Here is a 25,881-nt window from a genome sequence, read left to right on the forward strand (position 1 = left end):
GGAAGACAAACAAGGCCAAACAGGAATTGCGGTCACCATCGCGAACGCTGCACGCCGCGGCCACGAACGAACCTGCTCCCTGCACGCGCCGTCCGCGAGGCTTGTCTCTTGATCTCCTGTGCATGCATACCCGCAAACGCAATCCACCGCTGCTGCAATCTAATCCTCGCCGTGTCCGCATCCAAATTCGCGTGCTCTCTGTGACCGAACACGATACACGCAGTACATGTCCTTCTCGAGCACGCCGCTAGGTCAAGGAAGACGTCTGGATCACCAAACCTTCCTCAACAAGCCCCGTCCAAAGGCACACTCACCGCCTCGCCGCACCATCCCTGCATCCTACGCGTACGGGTACGTCTGCGCGTAGCGTGCTTATAATATCGTGTGCTGCGTGCTGACCACTTATCCATGGCCAGAGGACCCACCCTCGGAACGCGCTCCCCTCCCAAATCACAGAACGCACCCGCTCTCGCCGATCCGCCAGACGACACAGAAGAACCCGCCCTCGTCCGCTTCGCGCGTCTCAAGCAACGCGAGCAAGCAAGCACCAACGCCCCATCGGGCCCCCAGCCCAACACATCTCCCCATCCCGAGAAGTGGTCCGTCAAAGACACTTCAGTAAACATCGCAAGCGCATTCCACACCGCAGCCAATACCGACGACAGCATGAATCCCAACGACTCTTGGACGTCCGGCGCCCGCAGGCAGGTCCCCCGGAGCACGTCCGTGGAGTACGAGAAGGAGACGCAGTCGACAGTTAATCGACGTCTCGCACCTCCGCCTAGTCGAACGGGCGCTCGCAAACCCCTCTCCAAGGCCGCGTCCATCCGACACGTACCTGACTCGGAGGGTGAACAAACCGAGCCATCCCAGTCCCAAGAGCGCAGTCGCGGCAAGAGCCCCTTCGAACACATCCTCGATGCCGCACAGCGTTACGCCCCTGTTTCGATCCTCATGCGGGCTCGATCTCGAGAGCCCGAAGCGGATCAGTCACATTCTCGGTCGATCGGGAATGGTGCCGCGAACGAAAGCTCGAGCTACGACTACTCCGCAGAGGAGCGTGACTACCAGGCACAGCTGGCCACAGAGAAGACTGTTCCGATAGGCCCCCCAAGGCGAAACACAGTCGCGCATAAGCGCAATCGGATGTCTACAGACAACAAGGCATACAAGCCGACGCAGTCTGACCTTGAAGTGTCCGACGAAGACTTCGATGACGAGAACGGAAAGAGAACGCGTCGAAAGAAGAAGAAAGGTGGCATGGGAGGGCCACCGTTGACATCCCTGCCCATCGCCGCTTATGACAAGAGGAAGAAGAAGAAGCGAGCGAACGGAAAGACGAACGGCGACGAAGACGAGGAGAGTAGCGAAGAGCAGGAAGCGGTCGCAGAGCAGGTATGCATGACGGTGCCTTGAGAGCGACATACGTCTCATGTGCACTTATAGCGTTCGGTACGCGGCCAAACACCAGTTATCCGTGCGCCGTCTGCGCCACGAGGTTCCAATCCACCACTATCACGATCTTCAATACCCCCCACATCACACCCTGACGACCTGATCCGCTCCGACCAGTCTGATCCTGAAAACACATTGCCGCCAATCCGCGAAATCGACGAGGACCTCCTTGTGGACGATTTCGAGACGCCTCGACAATCAACGTTCTCGATAGGTGCGAGTCTCGGTCACGGCGTACATGGCACCTTCAGCCTGGGGTGGATGATAATACGATGGTTCTTCGGCCTCCTTGGGTTCATCGCTCGATTCGTCGGCAAGGTGCTCGGGCTGACGCTAGACATAACCGTTCACAAACCCTTCCGGTGGCTCACTCATGCGGACTACACACCGTTCCTCAAGGCAGCCTTTGTCGGAATCACGATCTACGGAGCATGGTATACTCTGAGGAGCGGTTCGCTGGACTTGTCCAAGCTCATGCCGTCGCGTTCGCCGTACCACCCGCCCGACGCTCCCGTCACCAACCTGGGCGAGTTCGCGGATCGGCTGATGCGCCTAGAGGGTGCGCTCAACAAGCTGACGCAAGATTCCGAGAAATCCAAGTCGTGGATCGAGGGCAGCCGGTCCGAGCTCGTCGGCCTCGTCGGTGCGCTGGAGTCGCAGGTGCACAAAGAGAGCGTCCGCTTCCACGACTCGGAGACCAAGTTCAGGGCGTCGACGAGCGATGCGATCCAGGTCGTGAAGCAGGAAGTGGACTCACTGCAGGCGCAGCTTCGCGCGCATCAGGAGAGCGCGGCGCGCAGCACGCCGGTCCCCAACAACGACGAGGAGGCGCGGGCCAAGTTGCGCACGCTGGAGGAACGCCTGGGCAGTGCGGAGAGCGGGGTCAAGGAGGCTCTTGAGCTCGGGAAGAACGTGGCCAAGGTCGGTGCGTCCACGGGCACCGCTGCTGCATGGTGGAGCAAGCTTGCCTCCGGAAATGCGGGCTCAGCGCTGACGATCAAGTCGAGCGACGGCCAGGACGTGACGGCGTTGATCAACCAACTAGTTGGTTCGTCAGTATACCGTCTGGCCAAGGACGTCGTCGCGCGACCGGATTACGCACTGTATTCCGCGGGCGCACAGGTCATCCCGGCGCTCACGACGCAGACGTACGAGATTCCGCCCGGCGGACTCATCAGCCAGGTCGCGGGCTTCTTCACTGGCGGCGGAAACGGTGCGATCGGTCGTCCGCCCGTCACCGCTCTGCACCACGAGAGCAACCCTGGACATTGCTGGCCCTTCCCTGGCACCCAAGGACAGCTTGGGATCAAGCTCGCGGGGCCGACCTTCATCAGCGATGTTACGATCGACCACGTTGCGAAGGAGCTTGCGCCTGACCGCCGCTCGGCCCCGCGTTACATGGAGCTCTGGGGCCTCGTCGAGGGCAAGGACAACCTCGGCAAGCTGCGAGAGTGGCGGGAGGCGCGTGCGTCAAGGCAGGAGGAGGCGCGCATGGAGGCGGCGCTGAGCGGCGAGCCCCTCGTCGAAGACGCCGAGCCGCCCGTCCCGCCGTTGCTGAGGAACTGGGGCGAGTCCGTCCGCGTCGCGAACTTCTCGTACAACATCTATGCGCCAGACCACATCCAGACGTTCGCAGTCCCGCAGGAGGTCAAGGAGCTCGGCATCGACTTTGGCGTCGTGGCGCTGGTGATCGAGAACAACTGGGGCCGGGACGACTTCACTTGCCTCTACAGAGTGCGGGTGCATGGGCAGCCGCTCCTCGAGGCGCCAGCGCCGTTGTCGGAGGAGTACGCGGGTCCGCCGGCGTAACGCACTTTGCTGCGCTGGACCCATTGGCGTCCCACTTAATGACCTGTGACGACACCTCTCTCTCGCTTCCTCTCTTTCCAGTCTAGATTTTCTCCTGCCTTTAATCTCACTTATCGTCTTCCTTTGGCTGGCAGTATAGTGGTTTCTTCCCCCTCATACCGTTACCATCTTCATTATTTGCGCCCGAGTCCCTATTTCCCCCTCTTTTGTCGTCGTAGTCGCGCTCTCATGACAGTGGTGCATCTGATATCTGCTGTGGAAAGCTCTGCTCAATGTAATAGTAGTACAACATACATCGTCCGGGACTACCGTCGAATTGAGAAATCATTTGCTTGTGATGCAGTCGTTGCCACGCGCACCGCACTGAGTAGCTCATTGTAAAGGCTTTCTCTTAAGATAAGCTTAGGTGCGCCGTGCACTGCCGACACATTCGGTAAATATTCTGCCCAAGGCTCTGCTCTGACTCAGGCTTGTCGGATGCAGTGTGCTGATGAACAACGCTGTACAATGTGAACCAAGTAAGTTACACACCTCCCGCTGCGGAAGAGTGGGGGCGGTGTTGGAGTACCCCTCTTATGATGCTCGGACTTGGCCTTGGCCGGCGCATCCCCTGGCGTATACCCTGATCTCTCTTGATACCAGCGCACGACGCAGCTTATTTATACACTCCTATCTTGTTCTCTGAACCACAAATTACTCTCTGCCTACCGCATACACGAACTCTGTCTACCGCGTGCACTATGGAAATCGGAACACTGGTCGTTGTCGTGCTGAAGGCCCGGAACCTCCCCGACAGGCACTCGCTCTACAAGCAAGACGTCTTGTCACAGGTGGCAATAGGGGGCAGCACGAAGTCCACCAAGGTCGATGTTAAAGGCGGGCAGCACCCCGTCTGGGACGAAGAGCTTCGCTTCCCGATCTACCAGAAGACGAAGCAGGCGGACAGGACCATGGAGGTGAGCTGCTGGCGGAAGGAGCCTCGCGGCGTGGAGTGCATCGGCAAGGGTGCCGTCGATATCGAGGAGACCTTGAGGACAGGAGAGTTCGATGGTGCGTGCTCGCGACATTCGTCCGAAATTATGTGCAGGTTCATATATAATCGCTCACGCAGACTGGGTGAAGCTCGAGGAGAACGGCACCTACCGCGGAGAGCTCTACCTCGAGATGACCTACTTCGCGACGGGTCCTGCGCCCCTGCAACGGCGGAAGACGAAGATGCCCACCTCAGAACGACTTGTACGCTCTTCTCAGGCTTATTCGTACTCGAGCTTGCAGCAAAACCAATCCCCACCACAAACGCGTACATCACGCCCGTCGACATCGCCTTCGCGCAATCCTCCGGCAACGCTCACCCCTGCATATAATGCGGGTACGCCTACTCACCTATCACCGCCTACGTCCACACACACCTCGCCACGGACGTCGCCGCGGTCCAAGTACGATGCGCTCCCGCCAATCCCGCAGGATCACCTTTCCCCTGCGTCCATACCCGACATCCTACGACCTGGGAACCCGAAAGGAGACATCCACTACAGCGAAAAGCCCCATCCACGAGATTCGTCGCACTCGCACAGTATTCCCAGTCATACCCCTACGCCTCCTGCTTACGGCGCATACACCGCTGTCAATGTGTCCCCTCCTCACTCTCCGCCCCGAGCCCCGGTCGCGATTCCTCCTCGCGCATCGCCGCCGGGCTCCTTCGGTGTGCCCTCCTCGCTCAGAGCTGGCCCACCTCCAGGCAGGGATGCTCGCTCGACTAGCAGCAGCCCTCCCGGGCCCGCAAGAAACATGTTCCCACCGCAAAACCCTATCCATGCGCAATACCCTACGTCACCGCCGCTATCTCCCAGTCCACCGCTGCCTCCTCTTCCTGGTCCTCAAGAAACCCAGCCAGCGCGGGGAGCACCTTACAGTTACGCTCCGCCACCTATCCCGCACAACGAGGCGCCGTGGTCTGCGCCTCACGATTCCGGTCCTCACGCATTCCAGAACAACGCGCCAGCTGCCCGCACACAATCGTACGCCCAATACTACCCTCCCCAGAGCTCGCAAGCCCTACCGTCATTCCCCGTTCCTTCATTCCCTGTCGCCGAGCGGTACACTACACCGCTCCCCCTCCCAGACGAGCCTGAGGGTGTCCACACACCTACGCCCGCGCATCCTCAGCCGCACCTCAACCCCCTCGCATCGGCCGCCGCGCCCGCCAAGAATCCGCGGAAGGCAGTGCTCACGCGGGGCGCGGAACAAGAGGATCGCGACAAGCTTCTCGCGCTGGAGCTCGAGCGGGAGGAGGAGGCGAGGCGGCGGGAGGCCGAAGAACGCGAACGCGCAGACGAAGAACTTGCGAAGAAGCTTGATATGGAGCTGAATCTCGCGGAGGAGGATGCGAGTGGACAGTCTGAGCCGACGGACGGTGCGCCTGCTCAGAGTCGGGGTCACCGGACGAACTCAGGTTCTGCTGTGCACGTTCCTGGTGCATGGTGATGTCCAAACGCGTGGCTGAGGACCATCCTGGTGAGGCCCGTTAGTGCGTGCTGCTCAGTGAGAATTGAGAACTGACGACCTAACTTGCGCAGTTTAGCAGCATTTGCGTATAGGTGCTTTGAATATAATGATCATACGGGATCTCCCGTATGCTCAATGTTTGGTATCGGCGTGTCGCTTTGTCTGCGCGATCTATCACACCGTAGGTACTGCACACGTCTGGAAGATATTGGGATTACATCACGATCATATTGTATACAGTACACCAGTCCATGTCCGTGTCGAAGCCAAACAACGAATGCCAAAGTAATCAGAATACCGTCCTTTATCTATGTGCATGTGTCCAAGCGTATGCGATGAAAGAGCCGAACTGTCTCGCTACTTCGTAAGTTCCCCGACATGCGTACTATATAGCATGTTGAGAAGGCGTTGTACCATCTTCGCCGTGATCCATGCTTTGCGTACGGAGACGTCATCGTCGTATCCCCCAAGACGCTTCAGCACCTTGTCAACTCGGTCGCGTTCATTGAGAGTGGCTATGAGGAAGTCGGTTGACCTCGAATTGTTGATCGGAGCACCAGGCTGCACGAACAGGTCATCGGCGATGGCGGCGAGGTCTACCCACAAGGACCAGGTAAACGCGTGACCCTTTGAAGAGAATACGCTGGTGTACAACTCATGCACGAGTTCGTTGTGTTCAACGATATCGTTGAACACAACAAACTCATGCCTGAGTTGAAGTGGCTCGTCCGCGCTTGGCTTGAATTCGCGAACTTTTGATACCAAGTCTGGAATGCGCTCGGCCAGATGCTCGCCGATCAGCATCATCTCTGTCGAGATGTCGACGACCTGGTTGAAAATCAATGATCAACAATCGTTTATTCTCTGCACTAAGAGAAATATCACAACCTGAGCGCATTCGGCCAATGATCGTTCACCCGAGAGTATGGCCAGACACTGCAGAACCACCATCTCGACTCGCAAGGGAGCGAGTTTATCAAACTTCCCCCCTGCTTGAGAGAACGATTGCAGACATCCAGCAAGATCGCTGAAACGCGTGAGCATCATATCCATAAACCCGGGTGAGGGGTAGCAATCCAACTTCACATCAAAGTTGAAGGGTCGCCGTGATAGAGGACCAGGGATAAGGGAGCAGACCTGGATGAGTTCCAGGCTGCTGAAGACCAGGGCATGCAGCAGGGCCTCTGAGTCTGGCGACTTCAGACTCTGGAAACTGCCCGAGCTTCTGCGCCCCTGACGTGTTAGCTGGCCTAGCTGTCCATGACGAGTTTGTCCCCGTAGGTGGGTGACCTTGTTGACAAGATTCACTAAGTCGCTTTCAGGCAACTGATCCATGTCCGGGCGACATTCAAATCCCATCACATCCTGCATGAGCGAGACACGGTCGCAACGTGCTTGAGAGACATCGAAATCGACTTGATGGTCGTCCAAGGCATAGTAATGTGGCTGAGAACGGACAGCGGTCCTCGCGCGCTCCCGTAGGGCCACGAGATGTTCATTCACTTCGATTGTTGATGTCGAAGTGTTCTCGGCTCTGGCTCTCGATCGCTCAAGGGTGACAGTCTCGGAACTGGGACACAGCAATGTCAGTTGAGCCTGCTGGAGCTGACAGTGCGACTTACGGTGGTATGCCCAGCATCTCCATTTCGTCGCATGCTTGAAGACAAGGCTGAGGACAAGGCATTTCGAGCCTCACCAGTTCGTCATCACAATGCTCAGCCACTGTGTCGAGACCGTTGCAACAGACCAAATTCATCTCCTGGTTGGAGTCGGTGTCCGGTAGTATGGTATGCGCCTCGCTCTCGGGAAGCATGATCCCGTCTTCCACAATAGACGCCTCAACATCAGCGAGCGGGTGTCCGAGGTTGACTGATTTGCTCTCCAGGCTCAGTACGGACCGCGTGCGGGTCTCGAGGATTGTGGCCTCAAGAGAGTTGAGTATCTTGCCGATGGACTCCCGATTCGTCATGGCACTGCCACTCGCCTTGACACCCTGTAGTCGACGGAGATCGGCCAGCTCCTGAGCATCCGAGACTTGCTGCGTCTGAGTTTCGAGGGTCCCAACTCTTTCGTCGAGCTTCTGGACATCGCGGAGGCTGGCCATTTCCGTCTTGTCTTCCAGGACGGACTGGGTCTGGACCTCAAGAAGCTTGATCCTACTCTCGACGGACTCCCGGGTCGTCTTGACTCCCTCCTCGACACACTCGACCAACTCACGGAGGCCAACCAGCTCTTTAGCATCCGGGAGCGACTGCACTTTGGTTTCGAGGACAGCGACTTTTTTGTTGAACTCGTCCTGGCCATCAGCGATCGACTTGCGAAAGTCCGGGATGGACTCTGTTTGGGCCTCGAGAAGCTTGATGCGCTCTTCATGAGATGCCTGAGCCTTGATATCCGTGTCGACAGCTACAATCTCTGTGCGGAGGTCGTCAAGCTCCTTCTTGACATCCGGGATTGACTGCGTCTGGACCTCAAGAAGCTTGATCCTACTCTCGACGGACTCCTGGTTCGTCTTGAGCTCCTTCACAGCGCAGACCGACCAACGGAAGTCAGCCAGCTCTTCGACATCCGGGATCGACTGCGCTTGGGTCTCGAGAGTAGCGACGCGTTGCCTGAGTTTGTCCTGGCCATCAGCGATCGATTCGCGAAAGTCCAGGATGGACTGTCCTTCGGCCTCGAGAAGCTTGACGCGCTCCTCGTGGGATGCCTGAGCCTTGATATCCATGCCGACAGTTGCAAGCTCTTTGCGGAGGTCGTCAAGCTCCTTCTTGACATCCTGGATGGACCGCATCTGGACCTCAAGATACCTGATCCTGGGCTCGAACGTCCTTCGATTCGTCTTGACATTCTTCGCAATACGGTCGACCGACTGCACTTGGGTCTCGAGGATAGCAACTCTTTCCTTGAGACTGTCCTGGTCATCAACGATCGACTTGCGGAAGTCCAGGATAGACCGCGCAAGTGTGACACGTTCCTCGCGAGATGCTTGACCCTGCAGGGCATTGTCGACAGCTGCTTTAAGCTCTGTCTTGACATCCGGAACCTGTGTCTCCAGCGACACGATCTTTTCTTCAAGGGACCCCCGGTGCTTCTTCGCGTCCGCGCCAATGGCCTCGAGCGACTGCGTGAGGGTCTCTAGTTTGTTCACGGTGTCCATAGTACATTGCATCTTCTTCTCGATAGGCGCAAACCGGGTTTCGAAAGACTTTTGTGCTTCATCGACTTCCGCGTACGTCTGACGCAGGGCAGCCAGGTCGCTCTCGATGGCGGGGATGGACTTCAACAGGCAGGTCTCAAGAGGTGCGATCCTCGCTTCGAGAGAATCCTGAGCCTCCTTGACGTCCTCGATTGACTGATGGATGTCCTCTAGCCCCGAGCTGTCGGTGCGAGGAGGCGGGTCTCGAAGTGGTTGGGTATCGAGGAGTTGTATACGTTCAGAGATGACTGCTTGGACGGATGGGTTGACTGTTCCTACAGAGCGGTGAAGGTAGGCGAGTTGACCGTTGATGTACAGGGTCGATGCTGTGTCGAGTAGAGGCATACGGTTGGCAATGACCGCCAGAACGGATTGCTCCTTAGCTTCGATCATCTGCTTACAGTTGGCCAGCGCTGCCCGGAGGCCCCTCAATTCTTCGCGGCCCGTATCCGCGGCTAACTAAATGACCAGGATATGAATGTGTGAATTGTCATATATTGAGGCATTGCAACGGAACGCACCGTGGCCTTCTCGATATATTCAGTCATATCAGCTTGAATTTGATCGACCGTCTCCAAAAGCTGAGAGATCTCCTCTTCGTGGGCACTAGTTAGGTCCGTCTTTCCAGAGTTATGCATTTGGAAAAAGGCTCCGATGAAGAGCACAAAGAAGACACCATGGATGAAGGCAGCGACCGTTCGTATCAGAGTTCTCCCAAGATCGCTGAGGAACTGCGACCCATCGTACAGTGACCAGATTACAGAAAGCCCACCGCATAGCACGGCACTGATCCCGATGAACCACGGCTGTAAGGCTTCAAAGAGGCGGCGAATCCGGCCTGGCATTGGCAGAGCAGAAGAGGTTGACCTGACTGTGACTTGCAGCGGCCAGACAATTGACAGCCAGGACTAGGTTACGAGAAGCCGCAAACTCCAGTGAACGTGACCCAGGATTCGGATGTCGGAGGTCAAAGAGCCCTTCAGGACGGACACGAGTAGAAGAGACAAAGACAATATGGCCGAGTATCAGGGGCGACGATGGTAAGTACGAAGCGTACGTGCACTGGTCTCGGCCCAAAGCGGATGAACTGAAAGACTTGAGGCCGGTGAACGTTGAGCGCCAAATTAGCGCTGAGCAGTTGAGTTTCACTAAAGAAACTCGTACATAGCGGCCTCCACTCGCAATCATATTGAGACTAACTTGAAGCTTGACACGCTCGAACAGCAGAGTTGGAACTGGTCACCACCAATGTGAGTGTACCTGTAAGCTTTGGCAGGCCTTCAAATATTCTGTACATGAATGATATCGTCCAGCAAACAACGTATATGCATATGCTTCGAGAGGTACTAGGGAACGATCAGACTGAACCAACAGTCACTCGCACTACTGTACGAATGCCAAGCGACTGCTCCGCTGGTCGGTAACGAACGGCATGTCGCAGTGCAGAGATTGGCAATGGTCTGCACATATCGTCTGTACTTGGTCTGTACCATGCTTCGTGTATATTGCATCCATTCGTGCGTCTTCGACGGCTCCGCACATCCAAGTCCAAATAGCGCATCTGCTCCGCGCAACCTCTTGAAGGTCCGAGTTGCAACCGCATTGCGCTTTCCTAGACTTGATCTTGTCGATGTATCCGCGCTGGGAGCACGCCCATTGATTAGATGAGGAACATGCGCAGCTGAAGGGACTAACCGTCGAAGTGTCGTGCACGAGCTTCGTGATCACGGTATGACGACAGTGTGCATCTGGTAGGCATTGAGACGGAGCCATCAAAGCCGCTTCACTGCTATCCACCCTAGTCATCAACGAGGGCATGAGAATCACGCGCATCAGACCAGAAACACAATGCTCACCTGATTGCGTCGGCGACTCGGAGAAGAACACCCGTTGTCGCGACGCGAACGGAATCATGCCGATGGCACACCCGGACTCGCCCAAGCCGGGTGTGCGTAACTTGACTGGGCAGACCCCAGAAGTATTGCAATATCCTGCGGAAAGTTGTCAGAAAGTCCGCTGATCCGAGTCGGGACACGATCCTCACCACAACAATGACACAGTCTTGACCATCATCTACTGCTCGTCCGAGTCCAGCTACGGGTCTTGGCTTTGTCCCATGCGCCTCTTGCCCTCCCTAGCGACGAATCCGTCTGACCCTTGCACCGGGCAGTCAAACGGACACGTCGATACCATGGCTCAAAAGCCGGGGCGATGCGCACTACCGCGCAGCGCTCCCCTGTCCGTCGTTCCGCCGATCCGGCGGTCGAGAGACAACATACGCTGCTCGAGGCTCTGCAAGAGTCTGTCTTGCCGAGCCAGTTTGTCCATGCGAGCGGCACTGCGTTGTTCCATGGTCGTTAGGAGCTCCTCGATACGCCCGTGACGGCCCTCGTGTGATTCTGAGGGGACGTGATACCGGTGCTGTCGGTCGAAGAAGATATTGTCGAAATGTTGCTCGTCCGTGAGCACGATTGGCTCTTGTGGGGCTGGCGCCGTTTCATCCCATAGCGCAGTAAGACTGTCCACGAACGCTGTGATTCGATGAAAGAGCGCCACGAGTTGGTAGGAGAGGGTAACGAGTGGGTCGAAGAGTGTCTTGATCCCGTAGAGGAACGTCGCCAGGCATCTTGTGACAACTCGGTAGGGGGATGTCATGACTAGACCGAAGAGTGCAACGAGTCGGTTGCGGAGTGCCTCGAGCGACACCGACATGGACAAGGCTGGCGCCGTCGGATAACCTGTCACGGTGCCCGGATGCTGAAAATCCCAAGTCTTGTCGTCTTCGCAGATATCGATGAGGTCCTCAATGAAGTCGTAGCGGCACAATGGGCAAGAGCCATGCTAGTACGGAACTTCAGTCGCAATCAAGCCAACACTAAGGGGTGACACTCACCCCATTGCAGATCCATTTACTGATGCTACCGGAAGAATGGTTAGAGTGTTGACAGCACAATAGACAAGAGATTCTAAGTGCTTACCACGCATGGCAGAATACGTGCTCACATTGAGGAATTATGGCGACGTCTTGCGCTTCATCGAAAAGCTCTCCCAGCGACTGGTAACAAATTGGACAGTCGCTGTCAGGAGGAATATCCTCTAGCAAAATTGGCATTGCCGCAGCAAGGATACCGACCGTCCACTGTTCAGACTAGAAATCAGAGAGAAAAGAATGCTATAGGAGAGCCTCACGCACCTTCCCCGTCCAAGGCAACTCAACGTCCCGGGAAAGCATGATCGACTTCACAAGAGGCCAGATGACAACTACGGTGAGAATCCAGGTCCAGAGCACCAGTATTAACAGCACTTCGGCACCATATCGGATATTCTCGGCCACACCGAGGACGATTAGAATGTGTGCAATGACGGTCATGATGCTGCCGGCGATGGAGTACTTGCAGACGAAACCGATCACAAGCCGCCAGTTGCCTGCCAGGTCACCGAGCAAGAATACAACATCGTCGTCATGATGTCTGTACTCCCAGGCGCAGGACACAAGGAGATAAGGAACTTGCCAAGCGTTGACCATCCATAGGACGCCGCGAAAACCATGGAGTTCGGGTGCGAGGACTCTGCTGAGTGGGAGTGTGTAATTTGGATCGATGAAGAGGCGTCGCAGATCCAGAAGTCCGAGGTTAATGGCAACGCTGAGTGCGTAAATACGAGAGAGAGCACATATGAGGAGAAGCTGGGCGACGTGAGATTTGGGATGGCGCGATATGATGCGCCAGAGCGTAAATATCACATCGAGTAGTGATAGCATGTTGGACGCGAGCTCGAGTGCTAGTGGTCGCGGCCGTTGGTCGTGATGAGTCGATGAAAGTATGCGGGAGACAGTACCAAGTCTCGTTGGTCCGTTATATGTTCGGTGGGAGAGGCTGACACTACTTGCCACCCGTCAGCCTCGACGCAGAGTACGCATGGTACAAAAAAGGATAGAGCCCTGCAGCTCTACCCTTCTTGTATGCGGGCTTGACCATGCTACTGACAATGATACGCAAATGTGAACGTTCAGGTCGACCCAGACGTTATGTGTATTCGTTGCCAGCTTTGTAGAACATAAGTACAGCGCGTATGCATGACAAATATCGTACTGACAGCGCCATTACGTAATTCAACCTCACCAGCCGCATAAGCTCCGGGCAGGCAGGCCAACGTTCACACGTTCAAGTTGAAATCGATGGTCTAGTCTCTCTGGACGGTGCACTCAACTGCAGAGCCATGATCACACTCGGGTTTATAGCGATGTCTGTATCCGATCCTTGTACAAAACTGAATCATAAGACGCGATACATGTCTATCCTCCGAGTCCAAAGTCGCGTACGTTCGTGCATGGGAGTTGACGACTCGATCGCTTTGCATGCCACGGTACGGTCGGTTCTTGAATGACTGCGCAGGACTCGTCAATCATACGAAAATCAGACAAACTGTGCCGAGACTTACTGGCGAGGACGTTGCTGGAGCTAGCCTGCCCTGCTTGCCTCCGCGGGGGCTACCCTTTCGACGCGGACATGACTGTCCTGCAACGGCAAAGGTTCCCCGGACCGTGTTCGTACTCGCAATGGGCCTGCCCGGCGCTGCTCTCGTACTCTCTGCCTCTCCCTCGCCCGCTCTTCCAGGACCATCCGTTGTCGCTGCAACCCCAATTTCAATATCATCTTACCGACAATCACGATGCACACCGTGATAATCGAGCCGATCACGATGAGCTCTATAATACCGCGCCACTCGGACAGCCACGTAGGTGCGGAGCGTAGGTTGGAGGCTACAGGGCTGTCTGGCTGCACGGCGTGGTCGAATTCGGGGAGAGCCGAGTATTGATGCTCTAAGAAGAATCCTGGAGGATATGCGACCGACGATTCCGGTGCCGGCCCGGGGTTCTCATAGACGACGTCCTTTGACAGAAAGTATATGTTGAAGGTGGGCTTCTCGAGGAGGAATATAGGCGCACTAGAAAGAACTCAGATGTTACCAACGCATCAATGTAGAATAGGTGCGAGGCACGCGCCTCCGGTCCAATATTCGTTGCCACTCCGCCTTCAAATTCGCATACTCCAAGGTCTTCAGGATTCCGACGAAGGCGACCGCTTCGAGGAGAAAAAGAAGCAGCCATAGGCAGGGGAGCATGGTGGCGTCTTGAGGAGGGAGCGTGAATAAGTTGTGGATAGGCGGTAACCGGGGTGTGCGGATGTCGTGCCAGACGATGAAGTTGGGGTCCACAGGTGGTCTCGCCCGTTATATATATTGTTCGACTACAGCCTCGGCGATGTTCACGTTGTCACGCTCCGATTACTTAATAGACCTCTCAGCTGTCAACTTGAACATGTACCAGGCGATCGGTATGGCGGACGCGCCGCAGATTGATACCTGGCATGTCGACTGTGAATACCGCCAATGTTCGATAGAGCAACAAGCCAGAGAACTTACAGCGAGATCTCAATCAGAAACATTGTTCTCTCTTGTTGGTCCCTGGAGTCCCCAAGGCTTCAACAGCGGCAGTCAGACGTGCTGCTCGAAGTCGGACATCACAGAACGAACATGCCAGAGTAATCACTTGTCGGCGATCTACACCTCGAGGTGTCCGTGTCATCGCTGACATGAAGCAATTTGAAGAACATGTCAATGCTGTGCTGAGCCCGAACGCCGTGCGGTTCGAACCAACACCGCAAGACATGTCGTGCTACATGCTAGTGTTTCTGTACTGAGATACGCGCGATCGCTGTGAGCGTCGTTCACTACACCGCATCGCATGGGTACAACACTGGTATACGGTATGCAGGGCCATGAGAACACGGCGAAGCCCACTCTTCACGCGTTCACATCCTCGTGAACACGTCGGCGCGTTGGCTAGCGATAGGCCATTTGCACGGCAGATCGGCAGCACGGTACGTCAACACAAGACAGGTCTTCAACTTGAAGCTCAAGTCCTGCCTGTGTGCGTCTCGTCTACGACTCGAGCCCGCTCAGAGTTCCGGGATCCCCGTAACAAAGGTGCAATGGTCTATCAGACTCGAGTGTTCTGGGTGCCATTGCCCGCGGTGCTTATCTTAGCATATCCAGGACGTCCTGTATCGTGAGCAGCAGGATGACGATCGGAGGGTACACAGACGGTGACAGCGTCCTTCTCCTATACCTGTCAAATTGAACGTTCGCATCAACGCCGACTACAGGCCGATCTACCGAAGACGTCAAAAGCTTAACTTACTTAGATGTCGTGGCTAAATGGAATACCCTCCTCCTCTGCCGCTGAAGACAGATCTGGGAAGGACTCTTGACCTGCGATGGTAACGTCCTCGAAATATTGAGCCCTCCGCCAGCCCCTTCGTTACTATCATTTCCAGCCGTCAATGTCTCAACGAGGGTATGAGTACCAGTACACACGTCAGAACAGCAACACGATGTTCACCTGATTGAAGGCATCAGCGATCCGGAGAAAGAACACTCGTTGTCACAACATGAAGAGAGATACTCAGCTCATCCGGACACGCTCGCCCTGAATGTGCGCTAACGTGGCTCTCGACAACTATGATCTTGTCCAAGAGGGTCGTTCGACATTTTTGAGCAATTGACGAAGGTTGTCCACTTCCTTCTTGTGGGCAATCTTTGTCAATTGCTCGAAGACATTGAGCAGTCACTTTTGGGCATGATTGCGCCTGTCAAGACCATCCCAGAAGCCCTGTGGACCCCTCGAAGCGAGAATAGCGCTTGCCGAGATCCACGCGCGTGGCACTCGGCAAGCGCTATCCTTGCTTCAAGGGGTCCGCAGGCCTTCTCGATGTGCGTCTTGAACTCTTTGAGTAGCTGCAGGTGTTCAATAGGGTCCTGGTGACAATTACTAAAGTGGTGCAGAGCACCTGGGACTCAAGAGGCTGCTGTCATTCCATGACGGTCTCCTGGATGGAGGGGTTGCACTCCCCGACGGACTGACGAAGGTCGGCGAGTTCAACCTCAAACTTCTGCGTTGAACTGGTCTCAACCGGCGAAGCTACAGGGGCAGGAACAACATCCAGAACAAGTTGCTTGCTGGCCTTCGTCATCTCTTTGCAGTCAGCCAGCTCAGCCCTGAGGCGTGTCGATTCTGCAATTTCTGCATTAACAGAAGATTATACGCGCAGGTAGCAAACGTCTGAGTCGGCATCACAATAGGCATCGCAACGTACCGTAAGATCCTCGACCTTCTTGGTCAAGTCAGTGTATTGCTGTGTAGCCGTTTTGAAAACAGCTACACGGCTATACACTGACCTGCCTCGTGCCCAGAGAGCTCCGCTAAAACATGTCTATGTTTTCAGCCAAGTCCTCTAACTCCGTCTTGAGCGTGTTGTTGGCAGCAGCGTTCACGACGAGTGCGCCAATAAAGAATACAGCGTCGGCTATCAGCCCCTCGGTAACGCCAAACCTTTGGATTACCCACCACTGAAAGCCTCCCCGAGGAGCGAGCAAAAACAGAAGCAACGCCTGGGCAGTACCAAAACTTGAAGTTGGATTGGGAGGCCTGAGAATCAACGACACGAAGGAGATGAGAGGATACGGTCGATATGCGGGTTCGAGGTTAGGATGAGATTGGGACGAGCCAACTGACGCGACTTCAAGTTGGAGGGAGGAGGAGGAGGCGACTCGGAATCGATGTAGGTTGGCAGCAGGCGCCGGTGGCTTAATAGGGTAAGCCTTGCCGTTGCTGGGATGTCTTTCACTGCAAGGTGCTCATGCCGCAGTAGGTGAGAACAATCCTGCTATGCATGTACTAATCTCGTAGATTGATGTAGACGTGTCCTACTCAGGGGTCGTTGACAGGCATGACATGCAGAGTCTCAGCTCCCATTAAAAGCGACTTGAATTCGCTATTCCCAATGAACTTGAAGGCCTAGAGTCGCCACCACGGTGCACACACCTCGACAAGATCAAATCGTACCATCCATTTCGTGAAGAACTATACACGTCCGAGTCATGCTAGAGGCAAAGAACAGCTCAACTGAACCAATGGTCACTTGTACTACTGTACAAGTACCAAATGACTGCCCCCGGACGGTAACGAGAAGTGCGTCTACATGCAGAGATTGACAATGGTCTGCACATATCGTCCATATCATGTTATGTATGTATTGCGTCCATTCGTGCTCTTCGATGGCTCCGCACATCCAACCCTGAACAGCACACTAGCCGCACAACCTATTAAAGGTCCGAGTTGCAACCACTATGCGCCCTTTAGACTTAATTTTGCCGATGTATCTGCGACCTAGGCAGTCCAGAGATAACGATGTCAGCGCAGAATTGAAAGGCCTTGAGATGGAGCCATCAAAGCCACCTCCACTGCCGTCCACCCTAGACATCAACGAGAACGTGAGCTCAGTGCGCATCAAACTATTGAGACGAAGCTTACTCGACAAAAGGTGACAGCGACTCAGAGAAAACCTTCCTGTGTCGCAGCAGAGGATCCGACCGATGGCAGACCCGGGCTCGGCCAAGCCGGGTGCGCGCGGATTGACTGGTCAGATCCTAGAAAGACTGCAATACCCTGCAGAGAGCAGTCAGAAAATGCGCGGGGCAGAGTTTCGACCTAGGCCTCACCAAAGACGATACGATCCTAGTAAACATCACCTCTCACTCGTCCAGCTACGGGTCTTGACTTGTCATTGGCCCAGTCGCTCTCTCGTCCTCCCCGCCGAGACCTACACATCGAAGGCCGGAGGGGCGCGCACCTCCGCTGTCGCATGGGCCAGGCGGTCAACAGACAATGCAACTTGAAGCCGCTCGAGACACTGTATGACTCTGTCTTGCCGAGCTATGTCGTCCGAACGAATGGCGGCATGTTGTTGCATCATCGCCAAGAGCTCTTCGAAACGCTTGTCGCAGGCCTCGGAAGGATGGAAAGGAGTGTCGTGTTGGTGCTGTCGGTCGTCGAAGATACGATCAGAACGTTGCCCGTTCAGGAACCAGTCGGATCCTTGAGGAACCCGTGCCGTCTCAGCCCAAAGCGCCGCAAGTGTTCCAAAGAACACCGGGAGACAAGGGAAGAACCACATCGTGAGTCGCCAGAAGAAAGTCGTAAGCCGGCGGAAGAACATCGTGAGCCGGCGAACGAGCATCACGATTCGGTGGCAGCACGACATGAGTAGACCGAGGAATGCAGCTAGTCCATCGAAGAGTGCCCAGAGCCATGCTGAGATGAATGAAGCTGCCGCCTCCAGGAAAAACATGACTGGGGCAGAACGCCGGTGCTCGCAGATGGCACGGAGGTCGTCGGGGAAGCAGTTAAGGCACATAGGGCAGGAACTACCCTTGCGTCATTCGCGTCAGTTGCTATCACACCAACAAGACGGCATGAGACTCACCCCCATGTGCATCCACTCGCTGATGCTACCCGACAGCAGAGTCAGAGAGCTGACAACTTGAACGCGGTAGACACGACCTGGATGCTCACCATGCCTTGCAGAATACGTGCCCACACTGGGGAAGTTTGACGATTGCGCGCGCTTCACTGCGAATCTCTTGCAGCGACTGAAAACAGATCGCGCAGTCGTCCTCATGAGGCACATTACGCGGCCTTAGGACCGGAAGTGCCCCAACAAGGTCGTCGAGAGTCCACCGCTGTTACCCCGTTCAGCAAAAGGAGACGCTGGGAGAAACACCGACGTACCATCACAGAGTCCATGGATGCCACAGGAGCCTCCCTAGTACCCATGACTACCTTCATGACAGGCCAGACGACGTACGTTGCGAGGATCCAGGTCGCAAATATCGCAGTGGGGATGTCACTGGCCTTGCATTGACCACAGAGGACGAGACAATGCGCAGCCACGGCGACGATCCCTCCGGCGAGTGCATATCGGCACACCAGACCCAAAGTGCGCTGCCACTCACTTGCCAGGTTGCTGACTCGAAGGGCGACATCCCCATCTTGGGTTCGGTAGACCCAGGCGACACGCAGAGAGAGGATGGTGATGTCCCAGACGGCGGCCATCCATATAATAGCGCTCGTTCCGTGAAGTTCTGGGGCCAAGACATGCTTGAGTGGGACTGTGTAGGTCGGATCTAAGCAGAGGCGGCGTAGGTTCACTAGTCCGAGGAGGTGCGCGACGCTGACAGCATAGATGCGAGATAGTGCGAGTATGAGAAGGAATCGGTAGAAATATGTGAGGCGACGGTGTATGGCCCGCAAGGGCGCTGCTAAGGCCTCGAGGACAAGCATATCGAATACTGTGAAGACGACTTCAATTCGCAAGGGCGGGTAGTGGTGGTAGAAGTGGAAGCGGGCGGGAGAGAGAAGACAGTCACCTGTTAAATGTACGCCGAGGGAGGCTGACGCTGTCTGGCACTCCCCCGCCAATTCGTCAGCCTCAGCATCGTGCATGCCCGCCGCTGCCATGATTGCTGTGAAGGCTGAGAGAGAACGAGCATTTGAGAGAACACAACTTAGACGTCTGGGGGCGGGTGCCAGTGGACGGGTACAACGAGAGCCGAGCGGAGGAGGAGGAGGAGGGTGACCGACGCGGAATCGTCGCGGATGGTGGAGGTGGCATTTGCCATAATAGACGCAGGCTTTCCGCGGATGGCTACTTACTGTATTACTTATGTTCTGCAACGGAGACGAAGTACGTTCGCCGCTCGCTCCCAGTCGCTCGGTCGAGACTCGGTTATATGATGTACCATGACCTCATACAAAACGAAAACCATAAGACGCGATGCCTATTCTGTAATTCCAAACCCGCTCATGCACCGTTGAAGACCTAACCGCTTCCCATGTCATGATACACTGCACAGGACTTGTCATCAACACTGCAAGCCCGCGGACCATGACGACAAGAGACTTACCGAAGAATTTGCTACTCCTAGCCTCCCTGCGTAACCCCTCCGGTACACCACCCTATTGGACTACTGGCGTGGCTGTCACAAGATTATGTAGTACCGCAACAACGAGGCTGACTCGGACCGTGCCCGCGACGAACCTTGCAGAGGTTTGCGGTTCTCGTGCTTCCTGCAGCTGCCGCTGTCGCGTCGCCTCCGGGGCCTGCCGTGCTGGCTCTGCCCACGGTCGCGACTCGGACATCATAGCGAGACCCACGACTACTATCACCACGGCGCTCGAGCCGGCCGCGAGGTGATCCATAATTGTGTTCCAAGTCGCCCACGTAAGTAAGGGCGAGCTGGTACCAGTAGAAATAAAACAGCATTTGGTCAATACATCATTCTGGAACAGGCACCGGGCACGTACTTCTGCTCCAATAGCTGCTGTATCTGTACCATGATGATCCTTTGCTGCTCCAACTTCTCGTACAGCGCCAACAAGATGAGGATATTGCAGAGAATATTAATTATTGACAACCACTTGGAAAATTCCCGGTCCATGGTGGTGTCGAAGGAGGGAGCGTGGACAGACTGCACCGAGGCGTCGTTGATGTCGTGCCAGATGAAGGCGTTGAGGCCAGAGATGGCCTGGCACTTTATATATTGTAGAACTGTAGCCCCGATGACATTCACGCCGTTACCCACCGATCACTCCATAGATGACAGGTCTCGCAGCTGCCAACATGTGCAATATCAAGGCGTGTCCGCCATACCGACCGTCTGGGCCTCACCCAGAGGAACGAAACTGCGACAACTGCTAATGTTAACGAGAACAACGTATACAGCAATGAGCGCAGCATTCTTTCTCGTTAGTCCCTAGACCTCTCGAGGCTTCAACGACGACAATCAGACGCGCTGCCACAGTACGAACATGACAAGGTAAACAAGTACTTGTCAACGATCGACACCTCGAGGTGTCATCGATTCATCGCTGACATGAGCCGAGAACCTATCACTGTGCTGAGCCTGAGCGCGCTTTGGCTCGAACTAGCACAGTACGTCGTGTTGCTTCTGTACTGAACGCACGCCTGAGGCAAGAGATCTCTAGCCTGAGGCGTCGTTGACCGTACTGTAGCACAAAATAATAGCACTGATATACAGCGCCGGAATGATGTGAACGCTGGTGAAGCTCACTCTTCACGCGTTCACATTCTCGTCACATCGGTGCATTGGCCGGCAACTGGCCGTCTCGCACGGCGGACAGGCAGTTTGGAGGACGCGTAATCAGTCTGGCACGCTAATCGCAAGATGGATCTTCTATGCCTTTCCGTCTACAACTCGAACCTGCTAAGAGCGACACACCTTAAACCCGGGCGCCGGCGTTCGTCAAGTTTCTGGCTTTCCCGCCCATACTGGAGGTACCGATTGTGGCAGAGTGCTCTGGCTGCCGCTATTCGTGATGCGCATAGCGCGTCCACGACATACTACAGAAATATGTCATAGAATGCCAGTGGGGAGGGGAATTCATGGTTGTACACAGACCCGCACCCGTCAACTTGAACGTCTGAATTAGCGCCGGCCACCCAAACTACCGAAGCTGCCAAAGCCCGAACTTCCTCTGCCGCCGAACACAGATCTCGGGGGAACTGTATCTGTCTCCTTGACCGGTGACAACGTCTTCGGGATGTCGAGCCCTCCGCCGCCCTCCAGTCACATCATGGTCAGCTCAGTTTACGGGCTTCGTTTCCTGTGTAGGCTCACCTGCGGAAGTTGGTTCCAATCGAACGACACCGGCTGCGAAGACGGGAACAAGTTGATTTTCCGTTTCTTCTTGACCGGCGTCGGTACATGCTCTTCATCATCTCCATCCACCGCGGGGGCAGGAGCTGCTGTCGAGACGCTGGCCTTACGTCCCGGCTTGCCCTTGTTGAGAGTAGCGGAGGCGGCGGGCTTCTTCGCCTTCGCCTTCGCCTTAGGGGGTTCTTCGTCGTCAGCGTCAACCTCATCTTTGTCCTTGGCCTTCCCCTTGTTCTTCTTCAGAGGTGGTTCGTCGTCGGATTCGTGCGTGTCATTGACCTTCCGCTTCCCCTTACGATCCGTAGCGGGTTTGGCGACCACTTCAACCTCGTCTTCCTCAGGCCGTTTCTTCCTCGGACGCCCCCTCTTCCTCTTAACCTCCTGAGTCTTCGGTGGGCTGTCGGGCTCAACCATGACGACATCGTCATCATCAGAGCCGTTGACCTGCCGAGACGTCGCCGCCACGCTCTGGTGGTTTTCGCGGAGGCGCGGGTGGCGAAGGCGACGGGGGAGCTCTTTCATCTGCAGTAGCAGTGTCCTCTCCTTCATGGTCAGATATCGAAGGCGGGACGAAAGCAGAATCTGCGGGAGAGGCCTGAACACGGCCACGACCGTGCTAAGAACATCGTACAATTGAACAAGAGTCGACCAACGCCTTACCTTGCCCGTCATCATCACATTGGAGGTCACACGCAGAGCTTGAAGTTGCGCTTCCGCCTGCACCAATCGCGCGTTCACTTCCTCTGCTTCTGCCTCTGCCTTGTCAGCATCGCTGCGCGCCTCGTCAATAGCTTTCTGTCGTAGGATGTATGGTTCGTATCGTTCAGCGGACGCGAGTTAGTTACGAGGTCGGGCGTGCGTACCTGATACTCGTCCATCGAGGTTCTGTACTGTTCGAAAGATGTTTTGTATCTGGCTATCTTCGCTTTCAGTTTCTCCGCATTTTCAACACGCTCTCTCAATTCTTCCTCTAGTTCCTCGACGCGGGTCTCTAGCTCCTTGACGCGAACCTCGAGTTCGATCCTGCTGCGTCGTAGGGTGTCCATCTCGGCCCCTCACGGCTTTCGAGTGTGCGCCACTTCTCCAGCTGCCGTCGGAGGTCAGCTATGGTCCGTTCACCCTCAGCGTGCTTGGCCTCCAGCTCGGCGTAGGAAGATTTGAGTCCATCCAAATGCAGACTTGTGCGTTCGAGATTAGTCGCGGAACTGCTCGTAGAGGCAACAAGAGCGTTGTGTTCGATCCGTAGTTTCGATAATGCATCCTGGATGCCGGGAAAGTACGCACATATGACAAGGCAAAACTCTGATATTCACGACTGCGTAGATAAGAACAGCATTTGCGAATTTGACGTACCTCAGTGGCGTCCTTTCCCTTTGTTGTCGCAGCCAACTCCTTCGCCGTATCTTCCAGCTGAGCAGAAAGAGTAGCGCATCGCTCTTCCAGCTCCTCGCTCAATTCCAGCGTCTCCTCTTCATGCGTCCTCTGCCGCTCCTCCAACTCCCGCTCCAGGTCCAGCACGCGCCTCTCAAGGTCAAATTCCCGACGCTGAAAGCCGATGAGCCGGTAGTCGCGCTGCAGACGGGCGAGTTTCTCGAGGCGGATCGCCTCTCGCTCTTTGAGAGCCGCGAAGTGCTCGCGATCCAGCTCGATCACAGTCCGCGCGTGCGCCATACGATGAATCGCCTGTATCGCATCGCAGCCGCTGATCCACTCAGCTCGCTCCTGCTGAAACTGCTTCTGCATACTGGCCACGCCGTCGGACCCGCGGCTTTGTTCCTCGGTGAGGGCCTGGCGGAGCTTGTCGATGGTGTGCTCGAGCGTACGCTTTTTGGTAATGAGCTCTTCAATCTGTTCCTGCTTCTTTGCGGCCATCGCTTCCATGGGCCCGGATGATGGAGCAGAGCGCAGAGGAGTTGGAACCCGACGAGACATTGTTCCAATAGATGACATGTAAGCTAACAACGCAAGAAAGGAGCGAAAGAGACAAGAAACCAGTAACAAAATCCAAGCGAGCCAGGCGGCGAGACACAAACGCAGGACGGGGACACCGCGTCAGACCGCGTCCGAGTCGAAGAGTCGACGAAGACAGAACACAATGGCCGACGCGGAGGAAGGCGCGGTCGACGCGACCACGTGAGGGATAAGAGGATATTCAACTCCTGACAAACGGACTTAACCTGCAAAATTATGCAGCGCCTCAGTGCGCTGCCTCCTCCTAATTCTCTAAGTACCTCTGGAGCAACCATGTCACCTTCCACTCAACCAGTGCGGAATATCACGGTCAAGGTTCCGCGACACAACTCTCAGCGGATCGGCCCAGTAGTAACGGCTCAAGTTGAGACGTTTGCTCGTGAAGGGAAAGTGCGCGTCGATGTCCGACAAACCGCGTATGAGCCCAGCAGTGCACTAGCGCAGGCCATTGTGAGTCCCTCAATGGGAAGCTCGGTTTTCACGCGAAGTGCTGAGTGTATACATGCGCCAGGAAAGCGCGTCCGAATGGAACTCGCTACTCCTCACGGCCCGAGCTGAGAGAGGGCCGCAGTGGGATATAGGCACTCAGCAGTACGTACTCACACACATCGAGCTACTCCAGGGCAGTCGCTGACGACTCCGTGAAAAGGTTCCTCGTTGAAGAGTACTCAGAGCTCTACTACGACCCCAGCCCTTTGCTCGAATACCAAAAAGAGGGCAAGTCGCCCGCAGACGGTGACGGCGGCGCATCGACAAGCCAGAGTGCATCGAACGACCGGCAGATGTCCGACCTGCCTGGCACGCCGAAATCGCAGCCGTCTCGTACACACAATTCTTCCATCGCGCCACACCATGTACCCCAGCAGTTCTTCGCGAACCAAGGCACACCCAACATGGGCTCGCCTCGACACCCGTTCCCCCCGTCCGCGCAGGGCATGGGCCCGCCTGGCATGGGGCTCGGCAACATGGGCGGCATGGGCATGGGCGCCGTTCCGCCTGGCCAGTTCTACGGCAACAACGCCGACTCCCCTATGCGCATGAACAATGCCGGGATGGCCCAGACTATGGGTGGTATGAACATGAACATGTCGGGCATGGGAATGGGCATGGGCATGCACGGCGGACCAGACATGGGGATGGGGATGGGCATGAACTCGCCGGATCCAAGGCGGCGAATGACGCGGGCGATGAGCGGTGAGGACGGCTTTGGCCCTATGCACGGGTAGGTGATCGCAGCGGGAGTCGAAGTGTATCCACGTCTAGCTGCAACCTATGCGGTGAGGCTCACGTTCATATCCTGATCTACCCTAGGCCTGAGACTCGCATTATAGACGACTTGTGCATCGCACATGGGGCCCGGACTCCAGGATGCGACGACCACTTAGGACTGTCCCGAGATGCAGTTCTCGATCCTCATAAGTAGCCTTGAATGCCTGGCACGATCGCGGACTGAACGTGCAGTCGTGCGTACTGTCTGCACGATATCATCAGCCATCTCACAGCGTCGACAAGCGTATCGGTCACCGTCATGTATCGCATCACCCTTGTATAACCTCCATGTAGATTAAGACGTATAGTAGAACAAGCAGACGGTAGATGGTATACAGTGGTACATGATAGCGTAAGATACTGTCAGGCTACAAACCAAGCTTGCGCTACAAGAATTCAGATCAGTGCATCGTCAACGGGCCTGCCCAAGAAACCAGTATGCTGGAAGGACGTTCTCCATAGGATTCGTTAAGCGTGAATGATCCTCTATGTTTGTTCCCAGCCTCCACCGTCATCGTCGCCGCCGCCCCAGGCGTTCGAGTTGCCCCAACCACCGTCAGCGGCAGGAGGGGCTGGTGTCGTTTCATTATTATCATCGTCATCGTCACCGCCGGCGTTCTTGCCCTTCTTCTTGTTCTTCTTGTTCTTCGCGGCCTTCTTCGCGTTCTTGGGGTCCGGAGGCGCGGCAGCGGATGTCGTACGCGAAACGGCCTCAGGAGTGGCAGCAGCTGTCGGAGCGGCTGTGGACGCAGCAGTAGGAGGGGCCTCGTCCTCGTCCTTGGCACCTTTCTTGCCTTTCTTTTTCTTTCCCTTCTTGGCAGGGATGGCCCACTCGTCCTCATCAGCTTTCTTCTTCGCCTCTTCCTCCTCTTCCTCTTTCCTCTTTGCCTCCTCTTCCGCTTTCCTCGTAGCTTCAGCGTCATCTTCTGCTTTCTTCGTAGCCTCAGCATCCTCCTCAGCATTCTTCGAGGCCCCTGCAGTTTCCGCCGCCGCTTTCTCCTCCTCGGCCTTCCTAGCGGCCTCCTCTTCATCCGCCTTCTGTCTGGCAGCCTCCGATTCTGCCTCCTCAGCTTGCTTCCTCGCAGCCTCCTCTTCCACCG

At 55.8% G+C, this 25,881-nt stretch overlaps 10 protein-coding genes across 10 annotated transcripts; 4 read left to right on the forward strand and 6 right to left on the reverse strand.

Moving 5' to 3' along the window:
- Positions 1-63: 63 nt before the first annotated feature.
- On the forward strand, positions 64-3,602 carry B0H18DRAFT_938156 (uncharacterized protein). The gene is made up of 3 exons (XM_048041833.1): positions 64-351; positions 417-1,395; positions 1,447-3,602. Exons 1-3 carry the CDS (start codon positions 227-229, stop codon positions 3,262-3,264), a joined length of 2,922 nt encoding a protein of 973 aa, XP_047888576.1. The 5' UTR covers positions 64-226; the 3' UTR covers positions 3,265-3,602.
- A 402-nt stretch (positions 3,603-4,004) lies between these two features.
- B0H18DRAFT_883354 (C2 domain-containing protein) lies at positions 4,005-4,515 on the forward strand (the record flags this gene model as incomplete). Its single annotated transcript, XM_048040969.1, has 2 exons — positions 4,005-4,314; positions 4,376-4,515. Coding segments are annotated over 2 exons (450 nt in total), but the record flags the coding sequence as incomplete, so codon positions are not given.
- A 1,611-nt stretch (positions 4,516-6,126) lies between these two features.
- On the reverse strand, positions 6,127-9,810 carry B0H18DRAFT_1123343 (uncharacterized protein; the record flags this gene model as incomplete). Its single annotated transcript, XM_048034678.1, has 4 exons — positions 6,127-6,597; positions 6,655-7,339; positions 7,392-9,424; positions 9,487-9,810. 4 exons carry the CDS (start codon positions 9,808-9,810, stop codon positions 6,127-6,129), a joined length of 3,513 nt encoding a protein of 1,170 aa, XP_047888578.1.
- Positions 9,811-10,889: 1,079 nt separating this feature from the next.
- Positions 10,890-12,983, reverse strand: B0H18DRAFT_686349 (uncharacterized protein). Its single transcript, XM_048039174.1, has 5 exons — positions 12,159-12,983; positions 11,944-12,104; positions 11,859-11,883; positions 11,010-11,806; positions 10,890-10,956 (listed from the first exon to the last, which is right to left on the reverse strand). Exons 1-4 carry the CDS (start codon positions 12,723-12,725, stop codon positions 11,162-11,164), a joined length of 1,398 nt encoding a protein of 465 aa, XP_047888579.1. The 5' UTR covers positions 12,726-12,983; the 3' UTR covers positions 10,890-10,956; positions 11,010-11,161.
- A 195-nt stretch (positions 12,984-13,178) lies between these two features.
- Positions 13,179-13,478, forward strand: B0H18DRAFT_1033146 (uncharacterized protein). Its single transcript, XM_048030156.1, has 2 exons — positions 13,179-13,351; positions 13,406-13,478. The coding sequence occupies exon 1, from the start codon at positions 13,184-13,186 to the stop codon at positions 13,349-13,351; it is 168 nt and encodes a 55-aa protein (XP_047888580.1). The 5' UTR covers positions 13,179-13,183; the 3' UTR covers positions 13,406-13,478.
- Positions 13,356-14,185, reverse strand: B0H18DRAFT_686378 (uncharacterized protein). Its single transcript, XM_048039175.1, has 2 exons — positions 13,971-14,185; positions 13,356-13,912 (listed from the first exon to the last, which is right to left on the reverse strand). The coding sequence occupies exons 1-2, from the start codon at positions 14,087-14,089 to the stop codon at positions 13,426-13,428; spliced, it is 606 nt and encodes a 201-aa protein (XP_047888581.1). The 5' UTR covers positions 14,090-14,185; the 3' UTR covers positions 13,356-13,425.
- Positions 14,186-17,338: 3,153 nt separating this feature from the next.
- B0H18DRAFT_1033154 (uncharacterized protein) lies at positions 17,339-19,435 on the reverse strand. The gene is made up of 6 exons (XM_048030157.1): positions 19,235-19,435; positions 18,597-19,156; positions 18,381-18,547; positions 18,292-18,316; positions 17,528-18,237; positions 17,339-17,474 (listed from the first exon to the last, which is right to left on the reverse strand). The coding sequence occupies exons 1-5, from the start codon at positions 19,323-19,325 to the stop codon at positions 17,629-17,631; spliced, it is 1,452 nt and encodes a 483-aa protein (XP_047888582.1). The 5' UTR covers positions 19,326-19,435; the 3' UTR covers positions 17,339-17,474; positions 17,528-17,628.
- Positions 19,436-21,204: 1,769 nt separating this feature from the next.
- Positions 21,205-22,309, reverse strand: B0H18DRAFT_686421 (uncharacterized protein). Its single transcript, XM_048039177.1, has 3 exons — positions 22,202-22,309; positions 21,506-22,136; positions 21,205-21,448 (listed from the first exon to the last, which is right to left on the reverse strand). Exons 2-3 carry the CDS (start codon positions 22,088-22,090, stop codon positions 21,314-21,316), a joined length of 720 nt encoding a protein of 239 aa, XP_047888583.1. The 5' UTR covers positions 22,091-22,136; positions 22,202-22,309; the 3' UTR covers positions 21,205-21,313.
- On the reverse strand, positions 22,310-23,696 carry B0H18DRAFT_686416 (uncharacterized protein). The gene is made up of 3 exons (XM_048039176.1): positions 22,895-23,696; positions 22,405-22,802; positions 22,310-22,336 (listed from the first exon to the last, which is right to left on the reverse strand). Exons 1-2 carry the CDS (start codon positions 23,489-23,491, stop codon positions 22,533-22,535), a joined length of 867 nt encoding a protein of 288 aa, XP_047888584.1. The 5' UTR covers positions 23,492-23,696; the 3' UTR covers positions 22,310-22,336; positions 22,405-22,532.
- An 89-nt stretch (positions 23,697-23,785) lies between these two features.
- Positions 23,786-24,738, forward strand: B0H18DRAFT_1123347 (uncharacterized protein; the record flags this gene model as incomplete). The annotated part of the gene is made up of 3 exons (XM_048034679.1): positions 23,786-23,962; positions 24,024-24,103; positions 24,162-24,738. The coding sequence occupies 3 exons, from the start codon at positions 23,786-23,788 to the stop codon at positions 24,736-24,738; spliced, it is 834 nt and encodes a 277-aa protein (XP_047888585.1).
- Between the last annotated feature and the right edge of the window lie 1,143 nt (positions 24,739-25,881).

The sequence above is a fragment of the Fomitopsis serialis genome (assembly GCF_022376445.1).
Source record: "Fomitopsis serialis strain Sig1Antser10 chromosome Unknown B0H18scaffold_96, whole genome shotgun sequence".
Lineage (NCBI taxonomy): Eukaryota > Fungi > Basidiomycota > Agaricomycetes > Polyporales > Fomitopsidaceae > Fomitopsis > Fomitopsis serialis.